The sequence below is a fragment of the Eublepharis macularius genome, chromosome 9, assembly GCF_028583425.1.
Source record: "Eublepharis macularius isolate TG4126 chromosome 9, MPM_Emac_v1.0, whole genome shotgun sequence".
In the NCBI taxonomy this organism is placed as follows: domain Eukaryota; kingdom Metazoa; phylum Chordata; class Lepidosauria; order Squamata; family Eublepharidae; genus Eublepharis; species Eublepharis macularius.
Genome location: NC_072798.1, coordinates 26,395,043 through 26,413,595, shown reverse-complemented (window position 1 = coordinate 26,413,595; position 18,553 = coordinate 26,395,043). Strand labels below are relative to the sequence as shown.

Below are 18,553 nucleotides of genomic sequence, written 5' to 3'. Positions count from 1 at the left end.
GATATACATTATCCTTGCCACTTCCGTTTATCCTCACAAAAGCTCTATAATGTAGTTTAGGCTGTGGAAGCGATTAGACCAAAGGGGACTTGAACCCAAGTGTTTCCAGTCCTAGTATGACACTCACACCCTTACATCACCTTGGCTATGGATAGCCTGCTACAATTTGGATGTGACTAGTTTTTCAGAACAGAACTGGTTACCTGACAACACACTTTATCCAGGTAGGAAGTAAAATAGCAAGCTTGTGTGGTGTGGCTTTTACTGTCTTCTTCACTCATGTGAGCATAAGCCACTTCTTCCATGTGACTGTAATTATCATATGATAACTTCAATCTCATGTTGGTCCCCTGCCTGATAACGATTTATTCTGAATAAAAGCAGGGGAAGGAAAACTGTTTTCTGAATGTGACTGGTTCATGGTCAGCTAGCCTTAAGCCATCTAATATCACAGATTAGGATGGGAAGGTGGCATGTAGCTCCATCTTGTCAGATCTCAGAAGCTAAACAGGATCACTACTTGGATAGGAGACCTCCAAGGAATACCGGAGTTTCTCTTCAGAGGAAGGCAATGGCAAAGCACCTCCTCTCCTCACTTGCCTTGGAAATCCTTTGATCGAATTGCCACAAGTCAGTAGCAATATTTGTTAAAACATTTTACATTTAAGACTAAATACCAGAATGATGCCATCTGGAACTCATTCTTCTGGGGGGAAATGGGGTGGTTTGGGGGAGTAGAAAACTAGTGTCTCGCTATTCCCTTGAAACTGGCCACTGTAAGTGATAGTGTCATGTTAATTCATAGTAAGGCTGTTCCTGGAACTGATTTCTAGAACTTGTCCTCTCTGCCCAGTTTCTCTGATATTTTCAGTATTCCAGTTAATTTTAGATGTCACATCAAGGCATGAAATAAATGGCAATCTTTACAAAAAGACCTTTCTTAATTTGTTAGTCCAAGAAACTCTGTATTTTTGGATCTGAAAAGAAAAGATTAATCAGTCAGCTGCATTACAGCTGGCAATTAGCATGTCTGATAAATTAAAGCACAAACCCAAGGGGCACTAAGGAAATTGGATTTGGGATGTTAGTTGCTTGGAGATTCAAATGTTCTTCTTTGGCTTGGTGATGTGTGTTGTTTCCAAAATCCTGTTGGAGTGAAGAGGAGGTTCTGCAGAATGTAAGGCTCAGCAGATAACCCTGATATATCCTGGGCTGAAGTCATTTTACATAAACAATCTTGACTTTGAGGAGTAATGAAGGCTGCACGCTGTCGGCAGAGTTTTATATGCTTAACTGATGTGACTTTCTCCAGTATTATGTTGGAGATTTCTGGTTGGCTTAGGGTTGCCATTCTCCTGATGGGGGCGGGGGGGGGGTCCCCCACTCCCAGTCTCCTCCTCTTGCCACCACTCACCTGGCTGGCAGGGGAAAAGGCACAGGAATGGGCATCCCAGGGCACGCCCCTGGCGTGGTGCAATGACATCACTCCCAGGAGTGACATAATTGCGCAGGCCACAGGAGTGCTTCCAGGCTTCACGCTGGGCTGATTTGGCCTGTTTTGGGACCCAAATCAGCCTGGAGTGAAGCGTGGGAGCACTCATGGGGCCTGTGTGATGATGTCACTTTTGGGAGTGACATTGTTGCGCCATTCCAGAAGCATCATGCACAAGGACTCCAAGAAGGTAAGTGCTGGGTCCCTCTCCCACCAAAGGGACCTTGCAACTCTAGGTTGGCTTGTCATTGAATTTATGCATTTTATATACCCTAAAGAAAGAATTCTTGCATGCTGATATTTGTAAACATTCGGCTAACATAAAAATTACCTTTTTCACATTTGCCACAACTTGAAAAGGAATTGACTATGAAAAGGATTACTGTGTCTCTGAGCACCACTAAAGGGGGTGGGGGATTGTTAGCAAGTTCAGAGCGACTGCCTTCATCCTCTGCTTGTTCACACTGGGCATGGAGTTGTTATAATTGTTTCTAAGCAATGATGATTTTCACTTAATTTTAAAAAATGTTATTGTTTTCTCATTGTGTTATTTTGTGATTGTTTTTGTAAACAAGCTCCTTTTGGGATGGAGGGTGAAAGGTAGGATAAAAGGATGCTGAATTAGATGGAATCTTGGCCTGAATCAATTGGGCTCTTCTTATATTTTCCTGGGTGTTTATTTATTTATTACATTTTTAACCTGCCCACCCTGCAAGCGGGCTCAGGGCAAGGTACAACATTGATTAAAATACAACATAAAAACAATAACCACAGCATAAAAACAGCAATTAATAAAACCATTCCAAGATGGGCAGTCCTGCACTCCTGCCCATCAGCATACAAAAAGGGGAGGTAGTAGCGGACAGAGAGAATAATGTACCCCTTTTCAGGGTGGCCAGCAGTGGACTCTCCATAACCCCTCATAGAGGGAGACCGATGTAAGGCTCAGCACTGATGGACTAAAATTAGCCTCCACCATATGCCTGGCAGAACATCTCTGTCTTACAGGCCCGCCTAAATGATACAAGATCCTGGTGGGCCTGAGCTTCCTCAGACAGAGAGTTCTACCAGGTTGGGGCCAGGACCGAAAAGGCCTTGGTCCTGATAGAGGCCAGCTGATCCTTCCTAGGACCAGGGACCACAAGTAGATATTTTCCGGTTGAATGGGGCACACAGGGAGAGACGGTCCCTTAGGTATGCTGGTCCCAGTCCGTTTAGGGCTTTTTAGGTCAGAACCAACACCTATGAAGTTACAACCTTCCTTGTGGCTGCTTTATGAGGCAATGCCAATGGCACTATCAAAGCGGAACTCTGTGTGCACCAGGGTCTATTTTGATCAATCCCTAAATACTTTGGGATGGTTACTGAAAACTTTTTTGTTGTTCAGTTATATATATTTGATCCATATAGTTTTGGGCTTGCACTGGGAGTCAGTTTGGTGTAGTGGTTAAGAGCATCAGACTCTAATCTGGAGAGCTGGGTTTGATTCCCCACTCCTCCACTTGAAGCCAGCTGGGTGACCTTGGGTCAGTCACAGCTTCTCGGAGCTCTCTCAGCCTCACCCACCTCACAGGGTGATTGTTGTGGGGATAATAATAACATACTTTGTAAACTGCTCTGGCATTAAGTTGTCCTGAAGGGCGGTATATAAATTGCATGTTATCATTATTATTATTTATTGCTTTTATTGTTTTATTTTATTACTTCAGTGTTTTGTATGCTGTTACAAGATTCTGGTTTTGACTAGTTGGCAGAATAATAGGTTTTAGTGTAACTAAACAGAGAAACAGTTTGATTTTAATTTTTAGAAGCATTTTTAAATAAAAAACCCTCCCAGAACAAATTGGTTGTTACCAGAGACTAACAAAAGGCTGTGATAATGACAGGTGGATATCATGGGGATAAAGGACTCATGCAAGGATCCTGAGGTATATGGACTCTTTGCTAACTATGCAACTCCCGTTGTGGAATCTCTATCAGTAAGGGATGGGTTGCCCCATGTTAGGGCGGAGGGAAAGCTTTGTTCTCAATTCAGCAGTGTCCCCAAGGAAAAAAGCTGTATATTTCCTCCCATGAATCATTGGTAACCATTCCATTCTGTAAGAAAAAGTAATGTAACATAACTGGGGCACTAGTGGGAGCTCATCCTGCCACCGGCAACTTCGGCCAATGAGAATCAAAGGTGCTGAAATTTACATAACCTTGCCCCTTCATCACATGGCTCTACTGTAAGTTCCATTTCTCGCACTGCAATCCTAAAAACACTTTTTTGGGAGTAAGCCTCTTTGAGTAGGCCTGAATAAACCCTAGGGCTGCACCCACAGTCACTCAAGGATGTGGTTTAGAACACTTTTTTCTCTAGAGAGGAAAATATGATGCTGGCTACCTGTGACGGCATCTCTTTATGTTTTGAATGAGTAAAATGTCATCAAATAAAGCCTTATTTTAGATATATCACTCCTTAAATTCTCACAATGAAATCTCGGTACCAAGGTTAATTATTTTTCTTTTGTGGTTGCTGTTTTACTTCTCCCCATTGTTCTAAAGTCATTGGCATTTAATTAGTTTTGCATGTTTATTTCTTTTTCAAGAGATAGGTAATTCATTAATCTGTCACTGCAAACATGCCCTGGGGGAGTTTTGTATTTTCCAAAGTTTAATTTTGGGTTTTTTTTTAATGAGGCAGGTTTCTCATTGAATCATATTACTGTGTTATTATTTGGGTGGTAGAATCGATGCTGTTATTTTTGCAAAATGTCAGAGATTCTTCTGTTTTCATTCAGGCACAGGAAGGATAAGTTGTGGTTCACAAGACTTGCAAATAATTGGCATGAAAATAAGGGTGGGTAATTAAAGGTTGCCTTCTGTCTGGTTCAACCTGGTGTTGTGGCAGAAAAGTTGCTTGGATGTGAGATGGGTGCTCCAGGTTCAGCCGATATCCTGGGTTTTCTTGTGTCCTTTTTTTTTGCACAGCATTCAAAGCAGAAATGCAGGGTGCAAATAGAACCGTGGCTACATCTTCACAGCATCTGGATAATTAACTAGGCAATGCTGAAGTGCAAATGTCAGCCTGGGAGTCTTATAGTCGTAGTTGTGCATGTACCATGTGTCTTCAATTGCCATATTATATCCAAGACAGGGAGCAGAACTGCATAGCCCTGCCAAAGATTCAGACTGGAGAGTAGGGCAGGCAGATTTTGATCTTCCTGCCATCTCTGTTTTCCGGCACTTTGAGGTTCCTGGTCGAAAAGTCTCCTCCAGTCTTTTCATGCTGTGGTGTGTTCTCACCTTTCCCCTTTTTCTCTCATCTCAAAGCCTTTTTACAGGGATCTGAGCAAAATGTACATTCCCATGGAGAGTTTGGCCCCCTCCCTAATCTTGTTCTCATAAAGCTTTCAGGAAATGTTGTTGCAGCACTTTACCTCAAAACCAATACTGTGGAAAGCCAGGAGATTTCTTGCTCAATATACCTACTCATTTCTCTATCCTTCAGATGGTCCCATATTTTTCCAGTTGGCAGCCCATGCTCTTCCCCATAAATCTGCCATGTACATTGCCCAAGTAAACACAGAATTTGATCTGCGGTGTGGTCAAGCACAAATGATGCTATTTTGTCCTCTCTGGGTAATAGTCAAGTTTCCTTCCTTCCTTCCTTCCTTCCTTCCTTCCTTCCTTCCTTCCTTCCTTCCTTCCTTCCTTCCTTCCTTCCTTCCTTCCTTCCTTCCTTCCTTCCTTCCTTCCTTCGCCTGCCAGTTTGACTATGTCTTAGCAGGGTTCTTGTGCACAGCATCATACTCAGAGCACTGTTTTGCCTTACCTAAGATAATGTCAGGTCTTGCCAGGTACTTCCCAAACACTTCACTGCATCTCTCAAGTGTGTGAGTTAAAGATGTCTTTATTCAAGAAAGATACCAGTATCAAGATACTATGCCAGGGGAATTGGCTGGAATGCATAAAGGTAGTAAAGCAGGGTCAATTATAGGGTACTGTCTCCGCTGCTGCCGCCGCCACCGCCCCCCAATGAGAAGAAGAGGCCATTGAAGGTTTTGGCGCACATTGCATGGGAAGAAGGGAGGGGGAGAGAAAGGAGTTCTACTCTGTCTATGCGTTTAGTCCAAGGTCATTTTCCCAGGCTTCAACAGGAACTCATCTCTAAAACACCTTGCCTGAGAGATAAGTGGTTAGCAACAAAGCAGACAGAATACAGGTTTCACTTTGCACCTACTCAGAGGCACTGCAGCACAATACTATAACACAGTACAGTTGATGCATGGCAGATATGCTGACAGCCTGACAGCCTATCCGACAGATATTTCTTCAAAATGAATACTTTTAATTCTGCTACTGCCAAAGCCTCTGGCTTGGAGGAAAGGCAAGCAAACCTTGATCTTCTTCATCAACTCAACATTCTGCCATGCTGGAGTAGCAAGGGGAATTTCATTGCCCACAAAGCCTTTAAGAAAGTGAACTTGTTTTCAGGCACCCCATCCCACCAACTCCCTGTTGCTACTGTGGCTATGAGCATGGTAAAATACTTAAGGCAGGAAAGGGATACCTGAAAGCCAGGATGGTTCATTTTTCAGCCAGTGGACCAAATATTCCCAGAATCTGCATCCCCACTCCCAGCAAAGAAGGCTGGCAGTGGCTACTGCCTTGTGTGTATTAAAAAAAATTGAGAGCCAGTTTTGTGTAGTGGTTAAGAGCGTGGGACTTTAATCTGGAGAGCTGGGTTTGATTCCCCACTCCTCCACTTGAAGCCAGCTGGGTGACCTTGGGTCAGTCACAGCTTCTAGGAGCTCTCTCAGCCCCACCCACCTCACAGGGTGTTTTGTTGTGGGGATAATAATAACATACTTTGTAAACCACTCTGAGTGGGCATTAAGTTGTCCTGAAGGGCAGTATATTAATCTATCATCATCATCAATTATGATTACATAATTATGATTACAGAATGGCTTGTCATTAGGGGTGTGCAAGCCAAAAATTTTCGGCTATAGCCGAAAGTAGAAAGCCGAAAGAAGATTCTCTATCGTTAAAGCCGAAAGCCGAAACAAGAATCTCTTTCGGCTTTCGACTTTCGGGATTCTTTCGGCATTATTTCGGCATTCTTTCGGCTTTTTTCTATGGGAAAATGCCTCCGTCTTCCAGGACGCCTGGAGGAGGCATTTTCCCACCGAATAAGCCCAAAATTGGTGGGGACCTTCCTCTAACCCTTCTCTAACAACCACCCAAGTTTCAGACAGATTGGACTTTGGGGGGCCATGTTATGGCCCCCCAAAGCAGGTCCCCCCATCCTCCCATAAGAAAGCGAAGGAGCAGCATATTGTTAGCATGCTGCTGCTGATCTTTCTTCATTATTTCCTATGGGGAAAAAATGAAGAAGCAGGCTTCCTTTGCCAGGGGTGGCATTTTGCATACAAAATGCCCCCTCACCCTCAGGGGCCCTTCTCCCACCCCTCCTCCCACCCCCCACCAAGGCTCAGCCTGCTCCCACTTGGGGGGGCCATTTCATGGCCTCCCCAAGTAGGTGCTCTAATCTCTACCACTGACAGCTGGGGGAGGCTTGTGTTGCCAGGGGTGGCATTTTGCATGCAAAATGCCCCCAAGCCCTCAGGGGCCCTTCTCCCACCCCTCCTCCCACCCCCCACCAAGGCTCAGCCTGCTCCCACTTGGGGGGGGCATTTCATGGCCTCCCCAAGTAGGTGCTCTAATCTCTACCACTGACAGCTGGGGGAGGCTTGTGTTGCCAGGGGTGGCATTTTGCATGCAAAATGCCCCCCAACCCTCTGGGGCCCTTCTCCCACCCCTCCTCCCACCCCCCACCAAGGCTCAGCCTGCTCCCACTTGGGGGGGCATTTCATGGCCTCCCCAAGTAGGTGCTCTGCTCTCATCTCTACCACTGACAGCTGGGGGAGGCTTGTGTTGCCAGGGGTGGCATTTTGCATGCAAAATGCCCCCCAGCCCTCTGGGGCCCTTCTCCCACCCTTCCTCCCACCCCCCACCAAGGCTCAGACTGCTCCCACTTGGGGGGGGCATTTCATGGCATCCCCAAGTAGGTCCTCTCAGCCCCTAAAGTCCACCCCTTACAGCCCCACACAAACCCAATTCCCCCCCAGCTGCCACACACAGACCCAAATCCCCACATTAGCCCCTCACAGACCCAAATCCACCCCCACCTGCCCTACACCCATAACCCCAGGAACAGGCTGGCAAAGGCCAGCCCTCTCCCTTTGTTCCCTATGCTGGGAACTTCTAAACTCTCTTTCCCTGGGCAATTCTGCACAGCCCAGGGGTGCCACAATGGTGGGCACACTTCTGAGTGCCAGCTGGTCCCTGTGAAAGAGCACCTGAACCACAGACACCCTCCCTCAAATTCCCCCACCACCTACAGAGATGGCTGGCCAGCCAGCCCCATTGTTCCCTATGATGGGAACCAACTGCACAACAAAGAATAAAACAAGAACAACACAAAATAAAGTTTTAAAAAAATTATTTTCTCCCTTCCAAAGTACAAGTAGGCAAAGCATTATGACACATTACACCAGCAGTCCCCCACACAGAAAAATTAAAACAAAACTCACTTAACATCAGAGAATCACAAAGCATGATTCCTGTCAAAAACACTTTATTTCTTGAACAGCTTTAGGTTACACAGCAGGGGGGAACACCAAAGGGCATGGCAGCACTATCTTACACAAAAATAACACAACTCACTTAACATCAGAGAATCACAAAGCATGATTCCTGTCAAAAACACTTTATTTCTTGAACAGCTTTAGGTTACACAGCAGGGGGGAACACCAAAAGGCATGGCAGCACTATCTTACACAAAAATAACACAACTCACTTAACATCAGAGAATCACAAAACACAATTCCTGTCAAAAACACTTTATTTCTTGAACAGCTTTAGGTTACACAGCAGGGGGGAACACCAAAGGGCATGGCAGCACTATCTTACACAAAAATAACACAACTCACTTAACATCAGAGAATCACAAAAACACAATTCCTGGCAAAAACACTTTATTTCTTGAACAGCTTTAGGTTACACAGTAGGAGGGCACAACAGGGCATGATAGCAATGTACTACAAAAAATAATACAACCCACTTCACCGTTTTTGACAGCAATTGTGTTTGTGTGATTCTCTGATGTGAAGTGAGTTGTGTTATTTTTGCGTAGTACACTGCTTTCCTGCTCTGCGGTGCCTTCCTACTGTGTAACCTAAAGCAGTTACAGAAATAAAGTGCTTTTGACAGCTATTTTTTGGGGTGATTCTTTAATGTGAAGTGAGTTGTGTTATTTTTGTGTAAGATACTGCTTCCATGCCCTTTGGTGTCCCCCCCCTGCTGTGTAGCCTAAAGCTGTTCAAGAAATAAAGTGTTTTTGACAGGAATTGTGCTTTTGTGATTCTCTGATGTTAAGTGAGTTGTGTTATTTTTGTGTAAGATAGTGCTGCCATGCCCTTTGGTGTTCCCCCCTGCTGTGTAACCTAAAGCTGTTCAAGAAATAAAGTGTTTTTGCCAGGAATTGTGTTTTTGTGATTCTCTGATGTTAAGTGAGTTGTGTTATTTTTGTGTAAGATAGTGCTGCCATGCCCTTTGGTGTTCCCCCCTGCTGTGTAACCAAAAGCTGTTCAAGAAATAAAGTGTTTTTGACAGGTATCATGCTTTGTGATTCTCTGATGTTAAGTGAGTTGTGTTATTTTTCTGTGTGGGGGACTGCTGGTGTAATGTGTCATAATGCTTTGCCTACTTGTACTTTGGAAGGGAGAAAAAAAAAATTAAAACTTTATTTTGTGTTGTTCTTGTTTTATTCTTTGTTGTGCAGTTGGTTCCCATCATAGGGAACAATGGGGCTGGCTGGCCAGCCATCTCTGTAGGTGGTGGGGGAATTTGAGGGAGGGTGTCTGTGGTTCAGGTGCTCTTTCACAGGGACCAGCTGGCACTCAGAAGTGTGCCCACCATTGTGGCACCCCTGGGCTGTGCAGAATTGCCTAGGGAAAGAGAGTTTAGAAGTTCCCAGCATAGGGAACAAAGGGAGAGGGCTGGCCTTTGCCAGCCTGTTCCTGGGGTTATGGGTGTAGGGCAGGTGGGGGTGGATTTGGGTCTGTGAGGGGCTAATGTGGGGATTTGGGTCTGTGTGTGGCAGCTGGGGGGGAATTGGGTTTGTGTGGGGCTGTAAGGGGTGGACTTTAGGGGCTGAGAGGACCTACTTGGGGATGCCATGAAATGGCCCCCCCAAGTGGGAGCAGTCTGAGCCTTGGTGGGGGGTGGGAGGAAGGGTGGGAGAAGGGCCCCAGAGGGCTGGGGGGCATTTTGCATGCAAAATGCCACCCCTGGCAACACAAGCCTCCCCCAGCTGTCAGTGGTAGAGATGAGAGCAGAGCACCTACTTGGGGAGGCCATGAAATGCCCCCCCAAGTGGGAGCAGGCTGAGCCTTGGTGGGGGGTGGGAGGAGGGGTGGGAGAAGGGCCCCAGAGGGTTGGGGGGCATTTTGCATGCAAAATGCCACCCCTGGCAACACAAGCCTCCCCCAGCTGTCAGTGGTAGAGATTAGAGCACCTACTTGGGGAGGCCATGAAATGCCCCCCCCAAGTGGGAGCAGGCTGAGCCTTGGTGGGGGGTGGGAGGAGGGGTGGGAGAAGGGCCCCTGAGGGCTGGGGGGCATTTTGCATGCAAAATGCCACCCCTGGCAAAGGAAGCGTGCCTCTTCATTTTTTCCCCATAGGAAATAATGAAGAAAGATCAGCAGCAGCATGCTAACAATATGCTGCTCCTTCGCTTTCTTATGGGAGGATGGGGGGACCTGCTTTGGGGGGCCATAACATGGCCCCCCAAAGTCCAATCTGTCTGAAACTTGGGTGGTTGTTAGAGAAGGGTTAGAGGAAGGTCCCCACCAATTTTGGGCTTATTCGGTGGGAAAATGCCTCCTCCAGGCGTCCTGGAAGACGGAGGCATTTTCCCATAGGAAAGCCGAAAGAATCCCGAAACGTTTCGGCTTTTTTCTTTCGGCTACCCGAAACGTTTCGGCATTCCCCGAAACGTTTCGGCATTCCCCGAAAGAAGCCGAAACACTTTTGTTTCGGCATTCTTTCGGCATTCTGAATGCCGAAACGCACATCCCTACTTGTCATTCACTCAGTAGTCTGAATGAAATTTGTGTCTAGGACATTGTTCAAATGGTATTGTTTGAGGGCACTGAGAGTTCTGTGTAGGGTTTCCAGCCCTTGGCTGGCAACTGCTAGGTGCTTGTGAAGGTAGACACAGTAAACTGATGTTGAACAATACCACAATGTCACTTTCAGGTACATACCTGGAAGTGACATCACAGCACCGTCTAACGCTCTAGGGATTTCCCAAATCTCTGTAGTTTTTACCATAGACATTTATGAAATTCCTAGAGTGTCACTCAATTCTGCAATGTCACTTCCAGATACTTACCTAGAACTGGCATTGTGGCATCACTTGATGCCAGCTTCTTCCCTACCCCCATTTAGCTCCCACTCCTCCAGTGAACAGCAAAAGGAGTCCATGGCCCAGAAGCAGGAGATCGCCATCAGAAAGTAACCTAGGCTCCCTAATTCACTGTCCAGAACTCTAAAGCATGTATAGGATACTGATTTTGATCAGGACCACAGGCTAGGTAAAAGGAGTGGTTAATCCTAGCCCCTTGACCCAACCAATTTCTACCCGTAGAGCTCTCCCTGGTCTACATCAGGATTTGAGTCCAGCAGCTCCTTAGACACCAACAAGATTTTCAGGGTATAAATTTTCATGAGCTAGAGCTCCCTTCTTCAGAGTTCTGACTCTTGAAAGCTTATACACTGAGAATCTGGTTGGTGTTTAAGGTGCCACTGGATTCATATCCTGCTGTTCTAATGCAGATCAACATGCCTACCTACCTAAAACCTTACTCTACAAGGAAAACATCCAGGCAACATAAAGAATGCCTGTACATTTCTCCCAAAGGGGCAAATTGGAATTCCATGAAGCCATTTCAGGTAAGGAAAATGGTATGTCCAAAAAGGATTAACCCTCCATCCTTGATGAGTGTCCTGATTTGAACTGGGGTCCTATATACCTGTTATTTAGAAAGAAAATAACTAGTGTAGAGGGTGTCTGAGTTTGGGGAGCTAGACAGGTGTGTCTGGCTTTGAAACAAATGTACTTGTGTGGGACCATTTTTAGAGTTATGTGCACCAAGTTTCATTTTGTTCATCAGTTTCTGATGTTGACTGCTAGAGTACATACATCTAGGACTCATGCTGGTTGAAAGTCATTGAGGGAAATAAAAGAGCAGCTGAAAATCTGTCATTCTGCTGTTTTGACAATTTAACTGTTGACCATGGTTTTTGGCATACAATCTAGAATTCCAGTGGCGTTCAGGATCATTAGCACTGCGTCACACAAATCACTGTTGTAGAGTACCACCAATGTGGGAAACAAATGGAACAGAAACACTTGTACAATTACATAGTTGATAGTACATGATTTAGCATGTACTGTGTGGCAGGCTAAGCGTGAAGGTAGGGGGGAGGACTTCTTCAGGCTGTGGTTCAAGGTAAAGTTTCTTGTCTAAGTTATTCTAGCTCATCATGAAAACCAACTTTTGTATTGGAAGATACACAGTTCAGGGCTGATCACCAACTGCACAGCAGATGCAACCAATGTTACAGTACCAGGAAAAAATAGAAATATATCCAAAGCAAACACTAATCCAATGATATCCCCTATGAAATACCCAAGATCTGTATATATTGTTACTTTTTAATAGATGTGTGTGTTGTGCAACTATTTATTTATTTGAAACTGTAAAGCAAGTAAATCATTTTCAGGCAAATTCATTCCAAGCTGAAACATTTGAAGATAATTAAATGGACCCAAAATGATGCTCTAGTTGCTGGTGGAAATAATTTAGGACAACTAACTGCAAAATCTTTTTTTAAAAATTAACTGATCTTTTAAGGAGAAACTGGGTAGCAGTATTTTCCAGTATTTTATTACCGATGAAATACAGAATTAGCCCATGAATTTCCCACATATTAATAAAGCAATTTGCTGAGGTTGTGAAGGGGCCATTTGATTGCAACTACAGACTGATGATACACAGGGGGATTTTTTTTCTGGGGAAAGAGGTGGCGGAACTCTCAAGAAGGAAATGAGGAAGAAACACATGGGATTCTTTGAAATAATATTATTTTCATGCACTATTGCCAAGTATTTTCAAGAGGTGCCGGAACTCCATTCCACCATGATCCCACTGAAAAAAAGCCCTGAAAAGATCCAGAAACAAGGACCAGGATTATAACACCAAATGAAGAGCTCTGTGTGAGTGCTGTCAGCATGTGAAGTTATCTATGGCCTGCTGCAATAATCTGTATCATACCGCATGTTATAACAGATAAGAACATCAGGAGCGTTTTTTTACATATTAGTTTCTGGATGTGTAGGTTTGATTGCTTATTACAAAAATTGTATGACTGACCACTGAGGAAGGCCCTGGGGCTGAAACACGTATGGTCTGGTTTAGTGTTGATCATCTGACAGTATCAACAACTATATTTGAAGTATGTTATACCTATTTTAAGCACATGTGTGCAGTCTGCTATTCAGGAGGACCTGTTTTTAAATTGAGTACGGTATACACTGTATAAAAACATTTCTTTTTAATATATTTTAAAGGTTTTTAACTTGACCTTTGTTCGTTCAGATTGAGTTTGTGGGGTTTTTTTCTCCTCACCTCCTCATTCTTTGTTTGTAAATCTTTGGATGCCAGATGCTGTCAAGATGGTTTGTTGAATATTATTTCAGCCATCTTTCCCCTAAATACATGTTACTATTAAACTGAGGCTTGTGTTTGCAATGATCTGCTAGTTTACCCTGGCCTTTTTCTTGGGTATCAATAACAACTAGTCATTCAGCTGGTCTAGGCAGCATTCAAACCCTCCGTTTTGGTTTTGTTGACTTCCTCCTTGCATGCCCAGGTAGCCGCAACACTGGGAGTGCTGTTGCTTCTCATTGTGTGCCTCTTGATTTCACAAATGTCAGTCTTTTAGTTTCTGACTCTTTGGGGTACTGGACTATGTTTATTCTCTTCAAGCACAGTCTAGATCATTAAATACTCATCTTTCTAAAGTGCAATCTGTAGTAATCAATGGGCTTAGAAGGATATAACTCTGTTTAGGCTTGCACTGTTAGACTGAAACAACTTTGTCCTCTGTTCCTTTCCCAAAATGGGATTTGTATCATTTCCACTGACTGCTTTTCCATTAAATTCCCAAGGATGATGCAAAATCAGTTCAAGAATACATAACAGACCACATAAAACCACATGAACAAACACATAAAGAAAACAGCAATAGGTTATCACAAGTAAAAATTTTAAAACTATCCCATATTTAAAAATATTAAAGCCTTGCCAGTTTTTAGTTTGACACTGTTGGAACTGTCAAAGGCAATAATACAATAGCATCATGATGATCTTAATTTCTCATTCCACCACTTCTTGAATTCCACCACTTCTTGAATATCAAAAAGAAATGGTGTGTGAACAAGGGGACAAATCAAATTGCATGATCTGTTTTAATTCATTTTCTGTCTTCTCTTCCACCTGCTTGTGTTCTAAGTCTCTACCTGCAAAAAAACCCGCAGGTAGATATACTTGGTTAGATGAGCTCTCCAAATGCCAATTAAGGAAGACAGCTGTCGCCTGAAGCTGAACGGGAAGTTATGGGTGCAGCAGCCTCTTAGATAAATTATGACAGCTTGCCTTGAATACAGACAGTTTTGGGCATCTGAGGGCACCTGGACAACACAGCTGCTGGAATATTGCAAAATCTGTAATTGTTTCCCCAAGATAATTAGAGCACATACTCTTTGTCTCTATGTATATGCACATGTGTATATGCACACGTGTATATGCACATGCATATATACACAGGCAAATCTTCTTTGACTTGGAAATGGTTTGTGTTCTAGATAAAGAAAAGCTTGGCATTGAACTGAAAAATTATACTTTTCCCCCACCACAGACTTAACCTGTAATTGCAGAGTTCATTACTTGCTGTCATTTCCCCCTTCCTTATGTGCTGCTTGCAAGCTCTCTCCCCTTTCATAAAAAAGCAGTCCAGCGATGTCATACCTGTTTACAGCAGGCCACAAAAGTATAATAGAAACTCTCTTAGAAAATTTTCTTAATTGCATTCTCAGTAGACTTTATTGCAAGAAGGTCAACAACAATGTGGCTTGTAAGGTCAGCTGAGGTTTTTTTTAAAGCTAAAGCATAATGGCAAATTAACAGAGAAAGTTTACTTTTTGACACTGCAGTGCCCTCTCGCTGAGCTTGGCTGTAGAATGCAGTTTAGAGTTATGTCTTTGCCTTCTCATGAGTCATATTGAATTCTATGAAAGAAAGACTGCTAAGTAGAGATAGGCATGAACCGGAAAAAAACTGAACTGTGCAGTTCGTGGTTTGTCACATTTCATGAACTACAAACTACGAACTTTCACAAACCTGCCCCGGTTCGCAAACCAGCTCATTTGGTTCATGAAAACATCACATCCAGGTCAGCAAATCGTCACTTCCAGGTTAGCAGAAGGTCACTTCTGGGCCAGCAGAAGGTCTGTAGGAAGTCCATCCCTTGTTGCCTAGGAAACTGATTGATTGGTGCCAGGCTGTCTGCAGTGACGAACCAAAAGATGAACCAAATGAACCAGCCTAAAGTTCATGGCGGTTCATCAGAAATGGGCTGTGATGAACTGCCGGTTTGCAAACCACAGATCAGCATGGTTCATGATGAATTTTGGTTCGTATTTCGGTTTGAGCCCATCTCTACTGCTAAGCCTGATTTGTAGGCTATATCCATTTCCCAAATTAAAATAGTTACATGTATCTAAGTCTAGATATACATAAAAACAGGAGCCATTCCTCTTTGGAAATCATTCTCACTAGCTGCTGCCACACATATACATTCTGTGGACTAACCTGGGTGGGAGAAGAATAGTTTGGTGAGCTTGAAGCAGAAAGGGCTGTGCAGAAGAGTAATTGGCTGGGAAATTTCAACATTATGAACTGCCTTCCCCTTTCATCCTGGAGGATTGTTCTGAAAAGGTGAACAGTTTATCAGAGTCAAAAAGAGAACAACCAAACTAGCAAGGAAGTCAGGGGGTACTGTGGAGGAGGTATAGTTGTCATTCACAGATGTGTATGGCATAGTGCTTTGAGATGTACTATGAGGTGGAGACTTGGGTTGAAACTTAGCATGTCACTTCTTTTATGAATGTGGACCAGTCACTTTCTATCTGCTTATCCTATTTTATGTGATGTGATAGGGTAAATCATGTGTTCCCTGAACTACTTGGAGGAAGGGTGGAATAAGCATATAATTTTTTTTAAAAAATGGAGGAGATGAGCCAGAAGGAAACTAGATTTAAAACTAGATTCATCCCACAGTGCCAAAAATCTGTGTTTTTGTTTGTTTGTTGTGTATGCCTGTAGGCGTCTTTATATTGGTTTTAGAGAAAGATAGTTTAGCTGCTTGACTTCCTCAGAGAATCTTAAGAAGTGTAATTTGGTGAGGATGTTAAGAAATCTGTATTCCTATAGACATGACATATGCAAGGAGAAGCCAACACATATAAATGTGAGAATATAAGTTATGATGGGCCCATGCCTGTTTATGAACAAGCAGGTTGGCTCCATCCCTTCTTACACACAATCTTTCAGATTGTGAACTGGGGGTGGAGCCAGTTTTCCTGTTCTGTGTGCATTTATCTTGCATATGTTTGTGTGTACAGAATATATTGTCTTCTTTTGTCTTACTCATAGAACTATAGTTCTCAGAGTAAAATGGGGGATGGAATTATTATTAAACTATTTTACGTGTAGATTCGCCCAAATTTTTCCCTGCCTTTTGGGTTCCTTTTTCTGGGTAACTTTGTCTTCCTTATTAAACTGATTGTTAAAGTAGAAATTGAATTCTAAGACTGTATCTACTGATATGCTGTTGCGGTTCTGGCAGTCATTCACACCTGGCTGTTAGCGTGTGGACAAAACACATTAACTTGGCTACTTTAAAGACAATCTAGGAGGTGCATACTTCCCACAGCACAATGACAGCACAAAAGCTAAAGATGTGTTTGATTGATTTTGGAATGGCATGAACCATTCTGAATGTACTGAACCAACAGGAGATCCTTAGTATTTCCTACTGCTCTTGAATTGAGGGGATGCTGTTTATTTGCCAAGTGAAACACAGGTTTGTCTTAATCAAAGAAGGAGTGAGTTAGCAACAGAGAAATAAGTCCAAGTGGGGCATCTTGGATTTTTGAGTGCTGGAAATGGAGTATAATAATCAAATTATTGGGTCATAATAATTAGAATTCATAATGGAAGCAAAAGTGCTTAAATTTCAGACTTTATAATAGACAAATGGGCTTTTTGACCCATCTAGTTTTCAAGGGCATTCCGTTCAGTGGAATCAAAAGGCGAGCTGTTGATTTGCATAAAGCTTGTCTTTTGAGAGTGGCAGCTCAGGGCCACTGGGGCTTTGGTTTGGTTTTGCTCAGGCTTCTCTCTCATTCCTGCTAATTCTGGGGGATGGGGTGGATCTCTCCTTTGGATTCCTCTGTTAGCTTTGACCCTGCATTATTTCCTGACAGATCTCTTGTCTTTCCTTGCAGTCCCCACTCAATTCCAGAACGCCTGCGGGTCAGAGTGAACAGAATTAGTTTACAAGATTATGAGGGGCTGCATTATGACAAGGAAAAGCTCCGGGAAGCTTGTAAGTTAAAATGGATAATTGTTATAAATGTTTTTAATGTGACTTCTCATAGTGTTTATCTCCAGAAACCCATAGACTTTAGCTAGTTGGCTTGATAACCAACTAGTTGCCAAGAAGGCCTGGTTTTCTTGTTCTAAAGAGACAAGTAAATAAATCCCATGTTTCCTGGATAGGGAGATTTGTTGGGGAGGAGCAGAAAGTAGGTTTGTATTTCAGGCCATAACATAGGAAGCTAGCCAGCAGATGGCAACTTGTGGGAGGCTGGGGGGACAAGGACATGGGGGGTGCTGTTGGGCAATGGCAGACGTCACTTCTGGGAAAACCTGGAAGTGACATCACACCTTTCTATGAAATGCTGGAAAATCTATGGTAAAACTGTCAAGTTTCTGGCAATTCCTAGAAGGGACAGTCATCACTTCCAGATTTTTCCCAGACGCAATGTTTCACCATTAAGCAACCATGATTTTTTTTTTAAAAAAAATTCTCTCCCAGTGGCCACTGGAGCAGTTACGGGAAATGGGAGCTGGGGGCAGGGGATTTCCCACCCCTGGCAAAACTTGGTAAGCCTACTAAAGCACAGAAGCCACATCACAACCTAAGATGCACCATGTTGACAGAGGCACATTCTGCTTTTGGTACCAGAAGCAGTTTGAAATGTATGACTCTTGTAGCAGAATGTACTGAAGGTTTTCTCTGCCGTTCCCAGAACTGCTTGCTGGTAACTCTAGCATTGATGTCTTTTTAGCAGCAGTGCAAAGATGAATGTATAGAAATGTAAGGAAATATCTGGAATCTTTCAGGCATGCCAGGATAAACAGGACCTTTACACGCACAATTAACCACTTTTATTCCTATATAACACTAAGCCAGAAAACAGATGAAATGTGGTGAAAAGAGTTGCTTTAGTACTTGAAAGGCTGCTTGGTATTAGATATTTCTCTGGGCTGAAAGATGATATCAAACAGAAGCAGAACAGACCGCTGCATGAGCTGCAGGGAATTTCAAACTGTAAAGTCCTTCAATAGCTTGAGTGCTGAATGTGGATGCAGGGCCAGTGCCAGAGTTTCTGGTGCCTGTGGCCGCGTGTGCGCGCTGTGCATGCGCACACCTCTGACTGTGTGATGACGTCACGTCATCACGCAGCGCAAGATGGATGGGGCGGCGTGCGAAAGCTTCTCCATGCTCCGCACGCTGCCCCAGCAGCTGCTTGCAGCTTCTGCACCCGGCTGGGGCATGTGGGGGCGGAGGAGCGCGCAGCAGAGCTGGTGTGGCTGG

General features: G+C 43.8%; 1 protein-coding gene across 2 annotated transcripts in view; it reads left to right on the top strand.

Annotated features, from left to right (window-relative positions):
* DGKI (diacylglycerol kinase iota) overlaps positions 1-18,553 on the top strand; it is a 335,998-nt gene that overhangs the window by 225,455 nt on the left and 91,990 nt on the right. Inside the window, exons 14-15 of one of the 2 annotated variants that reach the window (XM_054988624.1) lie at positions 17,178-17,298; positions 18,526-18,545. In XM_054988624.1, the coding sequence (XP_054844599.1) occupies positions 17,178-17,298; positions 18,526-18,545 (141 nt within the window). The remainder of the gene's footprint in view (positions 1-17,177; positions 17,299-18,525; positions 18,546-18,553) is intronic. The other variant, XM_054988623.1, reaches the window with a different exon arrangement.